This window comes from Ranitomeya variabilis, chromosome 5 (assembly GCF_051348905.1).
Source record: "Ranitomeya variabilis isolate aRanVar5 chromosome 5, aRanVar5.hap1, whole genome shotgun sequence".
Lineage (NCBI taxonomy): Eukaryota > Metazoa > Chordata > Amphibia > Anura > Dendrobatidae > Ranitomeya > Ranitomeya variabilis.
The window spans coordinates 45,714,361-45,727,704 of NC_135236.1; the positions used below are offsets into that span (position 1 = coordinate 45,714,361).

At 39.3% G+C, this 13,344-nt stretch overlaps 1 protein-coding gene across 3 annotated transcripts in view; it reads right to left on the minus strand.

Moving 5' to 3' along the window:
• LOC143774315 (mucin-3A-like) overlaps positions 1 to 13,344 on the minus strand; it is a 146,954-nt gene that overhangs the window by 117,714 nt on the left and 15,896 nt on the right. For 2 of the 3 annotated variants that reach the window (XM_077261765.1, XM_077261767.1), the window contains exons 2-4: positions 3,896 to 6,331; positions 386 to 469; positions 34 to 152 (exon numbers count right to left, since the gene is read on the minus strand). In XM_077261765.1, coding sequence (XP_077117880.1) covers positions 34 to 152; positions 386 to 469; positions 3,896 to 6,331 — 2,639 coding nt within the window. The remainder of the gene's footprint in view (positions 1 to 33; positions 153 to 385; positions 470 to 3,895; positions 6,332 to 13,344) is intronic. The other variant, XM_077261768.1, reaches the window with a different exon arrangement.

Below are 13,344 nucleotides of genomic sequence, written 5' to 3' on the forward strand. Positions count from 1 at the left end.
ACACATTGGAAAGGTACATACAAATATCGTTACCTCGTTAAGAAACCTATCATGGAAATCCTGATATTCTTTAGATAAAGGATTATTCAGGGAGGAGTTAAATTCCTCATTTTGGACATGGATGGACATTTCCAGTTTAGCAATGACAAAATCTGTAAAAAGAGAAGAGAATAAAAATAGGGAACTAAGATTTTCTGTCCCTACATTTTTTTTCCATTAATTTAGATAGTTGGAGACATCAGTATTATATATTACCTCCTTTGAATAATAGATATCTGAATAGAATTTATGTGAGGTCTTAAGCTTTTTAGCGAAAGATTAATAACATTCCCACCAAAGTCGTAGACAAAAATTTTCAAATATTCTGTACTCACTTCACACCTACCTAGAATAATTTCGTTGTAGATAAACCTACAGTTTTTCCCATAGAAGTGTCTAGGACATGGATATATCCCTTCGTCACAAGGCTCTGAAAGAATAAGAAATTCTGGTAAAATATTATCAACAATCATGAGATGATACCGCTATGTATAGGAAAATTATGAGTCACTTCAAACCTTCTCTGTTTTTCTTAGTTTTAGAACTAAAGCAAAATCATCCCATTTGAGAGGTTCAAGAAGGGTCAAAAAAATTCTTATCTGTCCTGTGCAAATCTTGAAACTAGTCATTGATAGTGAAGGATGTCTTAAGCTCTTAGAGCAGTGTTCCCCAACTCCAACCCTCAAGAGCCACCAACAGGTCAGGGTTTCAGGATTTCCTTAGTATTGCTTGTGTGATAATTGCAGAACCTGTACAGGCAACAAATCCATCACCTGGGCAATACTAAGGAAATCCTGAAAACATGACCTGTTGGTGGACTGGAGTTGGAGAACATTGTCTTAGAGTATGGAGCCGAAGACGAACTTGCCCACCGAGAGCAGGTGGTACATACCATTTCCGTTTCAGATTCCAGATGTTATACAAGTTTTACCGTTTTAAGAAAATGGTTTTGTGTGAGAATAAAAGCAATAAAAGCTGTGGCCGACCCCGTCCATCAAAGATTCATGTGTTTTGTGCTTTATTCGACCATTTTATTTCCCGGAGGAAGACAACCCTTTATTTATAGTTTTCGTGTTTCGTCTAGGCAGTCTAAGTCTCAATCAAAGTCATGATGTCATATGATGCAAGTTATGATATTTCGAGTCATAGTGAGAGCAGAGGGACCATATATGCCAGAACTTGGAAAAAAATTACTTTTAGATGTAAGTGAAGATGGCCATAGGGGTGGAGAGGTAGATATAATCTTTTTTTTTACCCTATGGTTATTATACTTTGGGGTCTTGAGAGCATAATAAGACACATTTGATTTGCAGTTGTTAATTTCAAAGCAAAACGAATTTTCAGACCAGATTTGAGTGAATATGATTAATTGAATTTCAGACGATTCTCTCATTACTATTTATCTGGAGGGACAAATGAATTTGGAAATAATTATCAAAAAAGGTTGGATGTCACATGGGTTATATTCATGTAGAAGCAGTCATATAATTAACATTATTTGCAATTTGGTCACATTATTCATAAACAGTATAAGGCAGGTGTATATTATAGGTATCAGATCAGTAAATTACCAGTAAACTAAACCAGTATATTTCAAAGGGTTCACAATCTAGATTGAAATTATAGTGATCGAGTTGATGTTGTCTGTTATGATCCCAGTGGCTGAGGATCACTAGAAATACTAGCTAAGTTACTGAACATAGAACAAGCTCTAGGGAGGTGGTAATCCTGATCCTATCCAAACACACTAAAGGTAGCCGGTGAACGTGCCTAAAAGCCTGGACGTCTCGACGCAGCCTGAGAAACTAACTACCCCTAAAGAGAAAGCCAGACCTCACTTGCCTCAAGAGAAATAACCCCAAAGATATAGGAAGCCCCCAACAAATAATAACGGTGAGGTAAGGGGAAAAGACACACGTAGAAATGAAAACAGATTCAGCAAATGAGGCCCGCTAATACTAGATAGCAGAAGACAGATAGAGAATTGTGCGGTCAGTAGAAAACCCTACCAAAATATCCACGCTGAGAATTCAAGAACCCCCACACCAACTAATGGTGTGGGGGGAGAAACTCAGCCCCCTAGAGCTTCCAGCAAGCAAGGAAATCACATATTAGCAAGCTGGACAAGAAACATATTGAACACTGATGATCAAAAAATTAACAGACGGAAACTTAGCTTCTCTTGAAGAGACTGGTAGCAAGGTAGTCAGAAGGAATCAGAATAGCACTGAATACATTGACAGCAGGCATGAACTGAGAGTCCAAGTGAGCTTAAATAGGAAACCAGCCCACATATAACGAGACAGCTGATGCCAGTCACAAACCTGCAGAAAGACAGCACTCACACAGTACCACTTGTGACCACAAGAGGGAGCCCAGAAATAGAGTTCACAACAGTTGTCCTCCATAATATATTGATATAATGTTCAACCACTGCTAGGAAGTCAAGTAAGTCAACTATCAAATATATTCTAGATAAGAAACGGTATGCACATTTCACCAGACCCTGGTGCAGCAAGGAGCCTAAAGATCCCTCCGCCACATAGTAAAATGCTAGCGTTATTATTGGCAATGATATTAAATTTGGACCCAAGAGTTTTAACTTCTTACAGTCATCCACCAGATTTCAGATACTTGTGTATGGAGCATGCATCGATGGAGCTATGGAGCATGCGCGGCAGCTGAGTCACCTCCATACGCAGCAGGTGCCAGCTGTGTTATACAGTCAACATTTGCCTCTAAAAGCTAGCTCCTCTTGCTGCCATTTAACCCTTTCCATGCAACCCACGAACTCACGAGAGTGGCATTCTAGTGGCAAGATCCTGAGATGCCGATGGATTTCCCTCACAGCCATCTTTGTTCTGTTATGAAGTTCACAGGCGTCAAACAGATTATTAATTTCACTATATACTGCAATATTGTAGTATTTCAGTAGATAGTTCAAAGAAATGCAGGTTTTATGTCCCATGTTTTGTAGAAAATGTAAAAAAAAAGATTTAAAAAATATAATAGAAAAATCAAGAAAAATAAAACAAATTTCGTAACACTAAATCATTTAACCTCTGTAGTAAACACAATTGAAAAGAAAGAAACACCAGAATTGCTCGCGCAGTTTCATAGTTGAAAAAATGAAAAAAGTTACCAGTCTTAAAATAATTGTGATACAAACCAGTGTTTTTTGCATAGTTCTGGATTTGTAAAAAACTATACAAATTTGGAATCATCATAATCGTGTTGATCTTGAGAATTGTGTCGCCCGGTTCTTTTTACCATATAATGAAAAATAAAATCCAGAAAGCAATGGTGGAATTGTATTTTTTCACTATTTCACCTCAGTTGGTGTTTTATCCTGTTTTTCAGCACATCATATGCTAAAATGATTGCTGTCATTCAAAACTACAATTTCCAGTACAATAATGAGCTCTCATATGGCGAAAAAAGTTATGACTCTTGAAAGAAAGGTAGGAAAAAATGAAAACCCTGTAGAGTGGAAGGGGTTACAATATGCTTCCAAAAACGTGTGAATGATAATAAACATAGAAAACATATTAGTTATAAAGATTGTGATTGCTGTAACCGGAACCGTGCGTACGCTCAGTGGTGATCCTGCCGGAAGACGTAGGATCTGTATCCACTACAGATTTTACATTATCTTGTGTTATCCCTAAAGATGAGATTGTTGTGAGACCAGTAAGCGGAATTGTCTCATTGTCAGTGATTGTTCTTCCTGTTGTTTGGCTGTTTGTAGTGAGCACAACCTCTGCATTTTTGACTGTGCTATGAGTCAAGTATGTAACAGTGGGAAAAATACCGCTAAGCTCAAGTGTTGTCTGACTGTTCTCGATTGTTGTTTTACCTGTAGGACTCTTTGTATTATTCAGCACTGATGTTGCATCATTCAGAAGTTCAGTTGTTGTTTGACTATCATCGGTTGTAGTTTTTCCTATAGGACTATTTGGAGTGTGCAGTACTATTGTAGTATCAATGAGGCGTTGAGGTGTTGTGTGCTTATCATCGATAGTTGTTTTTCCTGTAGGACTACTTGGAGTTCCCACTACTACTGTTGTATCACTCAGATGTTTAGGTGTTGTCCAACTATCATTGATTGTTGTTTTCATTGTAGGATTACTTGTAATATGGTGTTCTATTGTAGTATTATTCAAGTGTTGAGGTGTTGTATGATCATTGATTGTTGGTTTCCCTGTAGGACTACTTGGAGTTCCAACTACTACTGTCATATCACTCAGGTGCCTAGGTGTTGTCCAGCTATCATTGATTGTTGTTTTCATTGTAGGATTACTTGTAATATTGAGTTCTATTGTAGTATTATTCAAGTGTTGAGGTGTTGTATGATCATGGATTGTTGGTTTCTCTGTTGGACTACTTGGAGTTCCAACTACTACTGTCGTATCACTCAGATGCCTAGGTGTTGTCCAACTATCATTGATTGTTGTTTTCATTGTAGGATTACTTGTAATATGGTGTTCTATTGTAGTATTATTCAAGTGTTGAGGTGTTGTATGATCATGGATTGTTGGTTTCTCTGTTGGACTACTTGGAGTTCCAACTACTACTGTCGTATCACTCAGATGCTTAGGTGTTGTCCAACTATCATTGATTGTTGTTTTCATTGTAGGATTACTTGTAATATGGCTTTCTATTGTAGTATTATTCAGGTGTTGAGGTGTTGTATAACTATCATCGATTGTTGGTTTCCCTGTAGGACTACTTGGAGTTCCAACTACTACTGTCGTATCACTCAGATGCCTAGGTGTTGTCCAACTATCATTGATTGTTGTTTTCATTGTAGGATTACTTGTAATATGGCTTTCTATTGTAGTATTATTCAGGTGTTGAGGTGTTGTATAACTATCATCGATTGTTGGTTTCCCTGTAGGACTACTTGGAGTTCCAACTACTACTGTCGTATCACTCAGATGCCTAGGTGTTGTCCAACTATCATTGATTGTTGTTTTCATTGTAGGATTACTTGTAATATTGAGTTCTATTGTAGTATTATTCAGGTGTTGAGGTGTTGTATACCTATCATCGATTGTTGGTTTCCCTGTAGGACTACTTGGAGTTTCCACTACTACCGTCGTATCACTCAGATGCCTAGGTGTTGTCCAGCTATCATTGATTGTTGTTTTCATTGTAGGATTACTTGTAATATTGAGTTCTATTGAAGTATTATTCAAGTGTTGAGTTGTTGTATGATCATTGATTGTTGGTTTCTCTGTTGGACTACTTGGAGTTTCCACTACTACTGTCGTATCACTCGGATGTTTAGGTGTTGTCCAACTATCATTGATTGTTGTTTTCATTGTAGGATTACTTGTAATATGGTGTTCTATTGTAGTATTATTCAGGTGTTGAGGTGTTGTATAACTATCATCGATTGTTGGTTTCCCTGTAGGACTACTTGGAGTTCCCACTACTACTGTTGTATCACTCAGATGTTTAGGTGTTGTCCAACTATCATTGCTTGTTGTTTTCATTGTAGGACCACTTGTAATATGCTGTTCTATTGTAGTATTATTCAGGTGTTGAGGCGTTGTACGGCTATCATCGATTGTTGGTTTCCCTGTAGGACTACTTGGCGTTTCCATCACTAGTGTTGTACTCAGGTGTTGAGGTGTTTGACTATCGAATATTGTACTTTTCTCTGTTAAACCATTTGGCGTATGCAGTACAATTGTAGTATCACTCAGGTATGAAAGTGTTGTCGGACTATCATCGATTATTGTTTTCCCCGTATGACTATCTGGTGTTGTATAGCTGTTGTTAGCTGTAGCAGGAGTAACATGTCTTATCGTTGTTTGGCTGCCAGTGACTGTTGTTTTGTGTGTATAAATACGTGATGTATCAGGGACCATTGCTGTATCACTGAGTGTAATAGCAGTATATTGTGTTACTGTTGTTTTAATACCTGTAAGATCAGATGTGGTTGGGCTGTCACTAAATTTAGTTTTACTGATTGTTGTGTTATCCCGATCTATTGTTTTATCAGTATCAGTGACACTAGAGAAAGCACTTGTGTGATCTGTGCTCTGAGAAACGTTTGTTGGTCGGATGCTAGTCATTGTAGGTATTGTAGGAGGATCACAGTCTGTTGGGTCCTCCGTTAGTTCTTCACACTGGCTGGTAGTGTCTTGAGCTGTTGAACAGTCTATGACTGAAATCATGGTTACACATTCTGTAGTTTGCTTTGTAGTTGCATCACATTCTGGTATTTCATCGAGGATGTCCTCACAAACTATCATTCCAGAATTTCTTTCAAAATATAGCATCCCTGAAATTAAACAAACAACTTTGATTTAGCAAAAAAAAAAATATAATTACAAATGTTGACACACATGAATCCTCACTATCGATGAGCAAATTTTTCAAAATTCAAATTTGTCAATTCTCTTGAATTTGGCCAGAAATGTTGACTTGCATTGAATACATTCTATGTAAATTTAATGTGCTGAATTCTGTTCTATCTTTTAAAACCCCAACGCATTAAAAATATATGGAGAGAAAAAATAATACTCATCTCTATGATCATCTGTTCAGCTCCGACAGCTCCTCATCTGGTCCTTTGTGCAACTCTCTCTGGTCTCTTTTTCACTTCTTCAAGGCACACAAAGTCCTCTTCCTCCATCTTCACTCTTTGGTGGGCATAGATATTATCATGCTTTGGACTGCTTGAGGCACTGACTAGTCCTTGGGTGCGGCAGATCGTGAAGTCACGATGTGCATCATGATTTCCGCGACCTACTTAACACCGTAAGCTGCAGCTCAGAGTAAAAATAGAGGAAGAGAACATCGCATAATTTGGAGAAGTAAAGAAGAGGCCATAGGGAACTGTGAAGAGGACTGGATGGTAACTGCAGTGCTGGGAGCAGCAAGGTAATCCTTTTTTGTATCATTTTGCTTTAAATTGCAAAATGGCAGGTGTGCATTTTACCCAAAAATTAGTTTGCAGAATCCAAAGTTTTTGTAAAATTCAAGATGACTTCAATTTACCTTGAACTGATGTGCACACGACTAGTCAATAAAGAGGTTGACCGCTACTTTTATATTGATGCCCTATTCTCAGGATAGGGCATCAATGTCTGATCGGACGTTGTCCAGCACTTGGGACCCTCGCCGATCAGCTGTAATCGGTGCCGGGGCAGCGGCCACCGGCCGGGAGCCCTTACTTGTGGAACTTGGCTGTCTACTTGTAGTGCTCGGGGCTTATTACTGTACAGCCACCTCTTAGTGAATTGGAGGCTGATGTGTAGTACTCCGTGGTGGCCACTACACATAGACGACCAAGCTCCACAAATAAGTACTTCCAGCAGCAACAACTGGCTTCGATAGCAGCTAAGCAGTGGGAGTGCCGAGTGCCGGACCCCAGCTGATCAGACATTGATGCCCTATCCTAAGAATAGGGCATCAATGTAAAATTAGTGGATAACCTCCTTAATGTAGCTTCATAGTATACCAATGTTTTTTTTATTAACATGATAAAGAAACAAAACCAAGACATGTTCCTCCACCTCATGACATAACATTAAACTATGACTAAAATGTGGCCTCAATATACATTGTTTGGCAACACATAATCCCACTTTGGCTATCTGATGCACATATTTCCAGTTTGCAATGTGAGTGCTGGAGAAAGCCAAAATCTGTGACTGCTGGTGACAACCTGTGTCATTGATATCCTAGCTTGCTGGAATAAGGGCACCTGTGTACGTGTGTATATGTGTAGGCATTGACATCAAGAGTGGCTTGAATTCTCCAAAAGTCTTCATGATAGCCCTGGATGTGACTGAAATCATTTTGGGGGGCATGTTGTCATCAGAATCTCTTACTTTGAGTCTGCAATACCACCCCAACATTCGTATTAAAAAATAATTTTCAAATTTCCATTACTTTGTAGATTATGGAAATTACCTCTGCTCTCAAAAAAGGATATCCAGTTATAATAAATTATCAGCTATCTGAAGTATAGGGTGTAACTGCTAGATTGGTGGGGCATGACCCTGGAATATAAAAGATCCACAAAGCATGAATCTTATGTCTCCCTCGCATCTATTGAACTTGGACACTACCACTTCCTTCAAAGTCTATGGAGTCTATGGAGCTTCCAAAAATATTGACTCTGCAATCTCTTTCAGTCCGAAATGCATTAAAGTAAAGTGGCTGTGCGCCTGCGGAATAGACTCTCCATTGAATCAAGCAGCATGGAACTTATTAGTAAAGTGGCTGTGCGCCTGCGTATTAGACTCTCCATTGAAACAAGCAGCATGGAACTTATTATAGTAAAGTGGTTGTGCGCCTGCGTATTAGACTCGCCATTGAAATAAGCAGCATGGAACTTATTATAGTAAAGTGGCTGTGCGCCTGCGGAATAGACTCTCCATTGAAACAAGCAGAACGGAACTTATTAGTAAAGTGGCTGTGCGCCTGCGTATTAGACTCTCCATTGAAACAAGCAGCATGGAACTTATTATAGTAAAGTGGCTGTGCGCCTGCATATTAGACTCTCCATTGAAACAAGCAGCATGAAACTTATTATCTAAATATCTTTGGGGTCTTGGTAATTAACCCCACATGAGTCTAGCAAATATCTCCATAAATAGTTATAACTGGAATAATCCTAAGTTTGTTAGATGGGGGGGAATGGAATGGAATCTTTGCCCCCTTGTTCCAGAAAATAACGAGTTTTGTGAGCATGTCTAAAATCTTTTGAATGAAGATGATTTGTGCATGTATGCTGGATATTTTGTGCAGAAAAATATTCATAGGTGAAAAGTTCCGAAATATCCCTTGTAGTTTTCAAGGGTTGACCGACCACTGACATGTTGCAAAAATGAGTTGATTAAGAGGCAAATAGGTGGCACATGTCAGAACGTTGGATTTTTGGGGGTGTTACTTTTAAGGACTGACGCTGGAGAGCCAGTTGGTTGGTTGTAAAGTTTCAAAGGGGAACGTCACCGAGAGCGGTAGCTGTGCTGCTCAAAATATCTAGAGACATGGCTGTTTGTTTGAAACTAAATAGTTGTGATGTGAGAGAATTTCCAGAGTTACATGACAGCTATAAACCCAGAAAAGTGATTTTACCTGCTGAACAGAGGGTACGGTTCTAAGTGTTGGAAGCTGAATAATGCAAGACAGCATCTGACTAACGGGTGAGAGTAACAAGGCCAGAACCTGAGGGGCCAAAACCAGAGTAGGAGTTCAGCAATCAAGATGTTTAGTGGAAACTTATCGGTTTGTCAGAAGCCAGGGAAGAAGTGAGACTGGACTGGGTATGCTGTGCATGGTGACAGTAATAAAGAACAGGTGGTGGCACAAGTTGGGCGCATGGAGATTACCAGGAAGGAGCTGGGTTTAATGGTAAAAAAGGGAGTGCTCCAAATGTTATTTTTTCCATCACAATGTTACACATATTTCGCTTATTCCAAGTTGGAATAACCTGTAAATAAATTTCCAGTAGTTTTTAAGGAAGTTGAGGTTGGTGTCTTGTTGGGGATACGGTTAATCTTTGGTAAGGCCTTTGGCTTCACATTCTGCAACTTTACAAGCGCGACCACCTTGTAATTTGGATAAACAGGGTTAAGAGTTATCTGGGGTAATCTATATCAGATTTTTTTACAACACATATCCAGAATATGACCATATGCATAAGACTTTGGAACAGATTGTACAAAGCGATAACTGTCTCCAAGAACAACACCCTCAAGACCATCTACAAAGTCAGCAAAAAACCTTCTCTGGAAGCGATCACAAGTCACTAACTATAAACATGATATAATATCAGAAGTTCTCGCTGTAAAATAATGTAATGTTTTAGTGCAAGCAATGAATATGTCTCATATTTCGCAACCAATCCTATCATAAAACATTGCAGTGTATACACTCGGGACCCCGGTTCTTGCACCACACGGAGATATGATGTCAGAAGTTATCAAACTCCTCTTCCATTATATTAACAACTGTATAAAATATGTGAAAGCAACGCAATTGTTTCTTTATGGTCAGGCATATCTTGTGTATGGTAACGTAAGCTAATAGGACTGGACGTCAAGGTGTCCAGAGGTGTCAGGGTTTTATAAACACCACCATATAACAGAAAATAGGAATGCACCATAGTGATGAAAACAGAAGAAAACTTCATCAAATACAAACTACACATGTTGAATTATACCGTCTAGTTTGTAAGAAAAAAAAACATAAAAGGACAAAAAAATTACAAAATAAAAAATGTGAAAAATAGCTACAGTAATTAATTACAGCTCAAAATGTACGTTATATCGTAAACATGATATTATGTGTTTGGATGACCAAACAAATTTTTAAAATACAACAAATAGCGGTATGATTTGGTTTCAGTGTGTACTCTAATATTTAATAAGCTGTGAATTTGAAATGGAGCCGAGGGTTGGACCAGAAAAGTAATAAAATAGAACTGTAGTTGGGAAAAGGGCCAAAGCTCTAAACCAGGGATCGGACACAAGTGACAAGGAAGAAGACCAAGATCAAGAAGAAGATCCAACCTTTAAACATGTGACATTGTTACACACCTGTCCTAGGTACTCCGGTCCATGCTTCTTTCCCCTAGGTCAGCTGCCCTCTGTTGCGATCCACATCAGGTTTTGAAAGTTGCCAGGTGTTGATCAATAGCATCACCTACAATGCCCTGTCTAAGGCTCACTAACACAAACAGATGTGTTGTCTGTGTCTTCAGATTGTTTTTCAAGACTCTTGTTTGGTTTTCTCGCCAGGATTTAAATTTTTTTCCCTCTGTAGGTTCTTTTACCAAACTGATACTACTGGCCTGCATTTTGAGAAGAATATCTAAAATTTTGCCAAGCCACTCTGTAAAATAAGCTAGGACATGGAGCAGTACATGAGAAAAAGTTTAGTTGGCTGGTAACCAAATATGACCATTGACAGTCGCTTAACCAGATGTAATGCTGGAACCAGGCTTTATGGAAAAGACAGTTCTCGATTGACAATGATTAGTGATAGGTGAATCCATGAATGTTCGGGTCGGTCGGGTTTGGACATCCATTTAAAAAAAAGTTTGGCTCAGATATCAGAACAGTGCGCAAAACTTGAACCTGAACTGAATGGGGGACCGAACATCAGCTCTTTGCCACACTGTCATCTATGTGATAGCGTGGCAAACACAGGATCTGATCGGTGGTAAGATCGCAACCAATGGTCAGTGAACTGCAGTTCCCATGCAGTTAGATGACAGAATGTGAGCCAGCAGCTATGATCGGCAGTATAACTGGTCACTGGTCACAACTTACCCCTGGTCACAGGTGTTGGCTGATGAGAGTACTACTCCCATCAGTGTACGCCTGCTATTGCTGATAGCACTGAGAGCAGGTGAGGCTGATGAGACTAGTCATCAGCTGGCTCCTGTGCTATAAATAAATAATAAAAAAATGGCATGGGTTCTGTTCTATTTTTGATAACCAGAGCAGGCAAAACCAACAGCTGCAGGCTGTAGCCCTCAGCTGTCAGCTTTATCTTGACTGGTTATCAAGAATAGAGGGGTTAAATAAATAATTTAAAAAAACACTTGGAGTTGCTCCCCTTTTTGACAACCAAACAAGCTAAAGCAGACAGCTGGGGGATGGTATTCTCAGACTTGGAAGGGTCTATAGATATTGGTCTTCCCCAACCTAAAAATAGCAGCATGCAGCCATCCCAAAAAAGGCACATCTATTAGATGTGCTAATTCTGGTGCTTTGCCCGGCTCTTCCCACTTGCCTCTGGTGTGGTGGCAAATGGGATAATAGTTTTGGGGTTGATGTCCGCTGTTTTATGGCCGCTGACATCAAGCCAAGAGGTTATTAATGAAAAGGCGTCTACATGACGCCTCCATTACTGACCTGATAGATTGTAAAAGAAAAAACAGCCGGAACAAAGTCCTTTAATGGCAATAAAGATGCTGTCACCTTTGTTTGAAATAAAAATAAAAAGCAAAGTTATATTCCCTTTATGCCTAATCCATGATGACCATGTCCCCTGTACAAGGCAAAAAATAATAAAACACCATATTCCTCACCTTTCTGAAGACAATACATAAATGGCCATGCTGTGTGATGCGACAGCTATCCAGTCCCGACAGCTCACTCTGAGACAAGAGCATGAGAACGATCATGCAGTGTGTAGCGGTGATGTGAGAAAGCTCATCGGCGTTCATAGCTGCTGAACCCCAGTCACCTCACTTCCAGCACCACTCGCTGTGTGAGAATCCACATAATTTTTTATATTACTTATTTATTGCACAGGCACCGACTGATGAATACTCTCATCAGCCTCACCTGCTCTTGCTGCTATCAGTGACAGCAGGCATACGCTGATGAGAGTAGTACTCTCATCATCCAACGCATGTGACCAGAAGTACCTTTTTTACTGCTGGTCACAGCTGCTGGCTCACATGCTGTCCCAGAATGGGAACCGCAGCTCTCTGACCAGCGGTAACTAACTTACCACCAATTAGAGCTGCCGGTGTTTCTCACGCTGTCACACAAATGACAGCATGGGAAACAGCTGATGTTCGATGTGCCAAACTTGAACAGGAACATGGACTTACTGGGGAAGTCCATGTTCGTGTCCGTGCACAGACACTAACTGTTCGGTAGGGACTCCAAACTTTACTATTCGGGTTTGCCTATCACTTACAATGATACAATCATATTATTCTGGTGCAAAATATAACTATTCTATACCACATTATGGGCTTGAAAAGATAATATAATCACCTCTAGTCTGGCCTAGTGCCATATAAAGAAATATCTATGCTAGTTCTTAAGAGTGAATGCACATTCTACATGTCAACCAATGACTTTAAGAAAAAATAGGCCTAATCACAAAGTAAACCTTTCAAAAAATATTTCAGATGAAAATCAACTATTTCTGTATTAAATCAACAATATTGGAAAGACAGGAGACCAGGAGAACATATAGGATTGACGTCCTCAAGAAGTACTCAAATAGTAGTTCTTTCGAGAAATACTCCAGTGAAAGCTCAACTGACCTCTTCTTACATTAAACAAAGTATAGGATGAAGTGGTGAAAGCCAAAGCCATGATCTTCTTTGGCTTTGTCTATATATCGATATATGGCTAAAAGCGTAAAAAAAAGCATCCATATCTCAGGAGCTATACCTAAACTGTAAATGTTATGGGAGCTATAAAACACTAAGAATGACATCAGAAACAGCTGGCTGTTGGGTTTTTCCCAGAACAGTCTTGACGTTTTAGTGAAGGTGAGGTTAACAAGTTGTCCTGCAAAGTTTTTCTACTG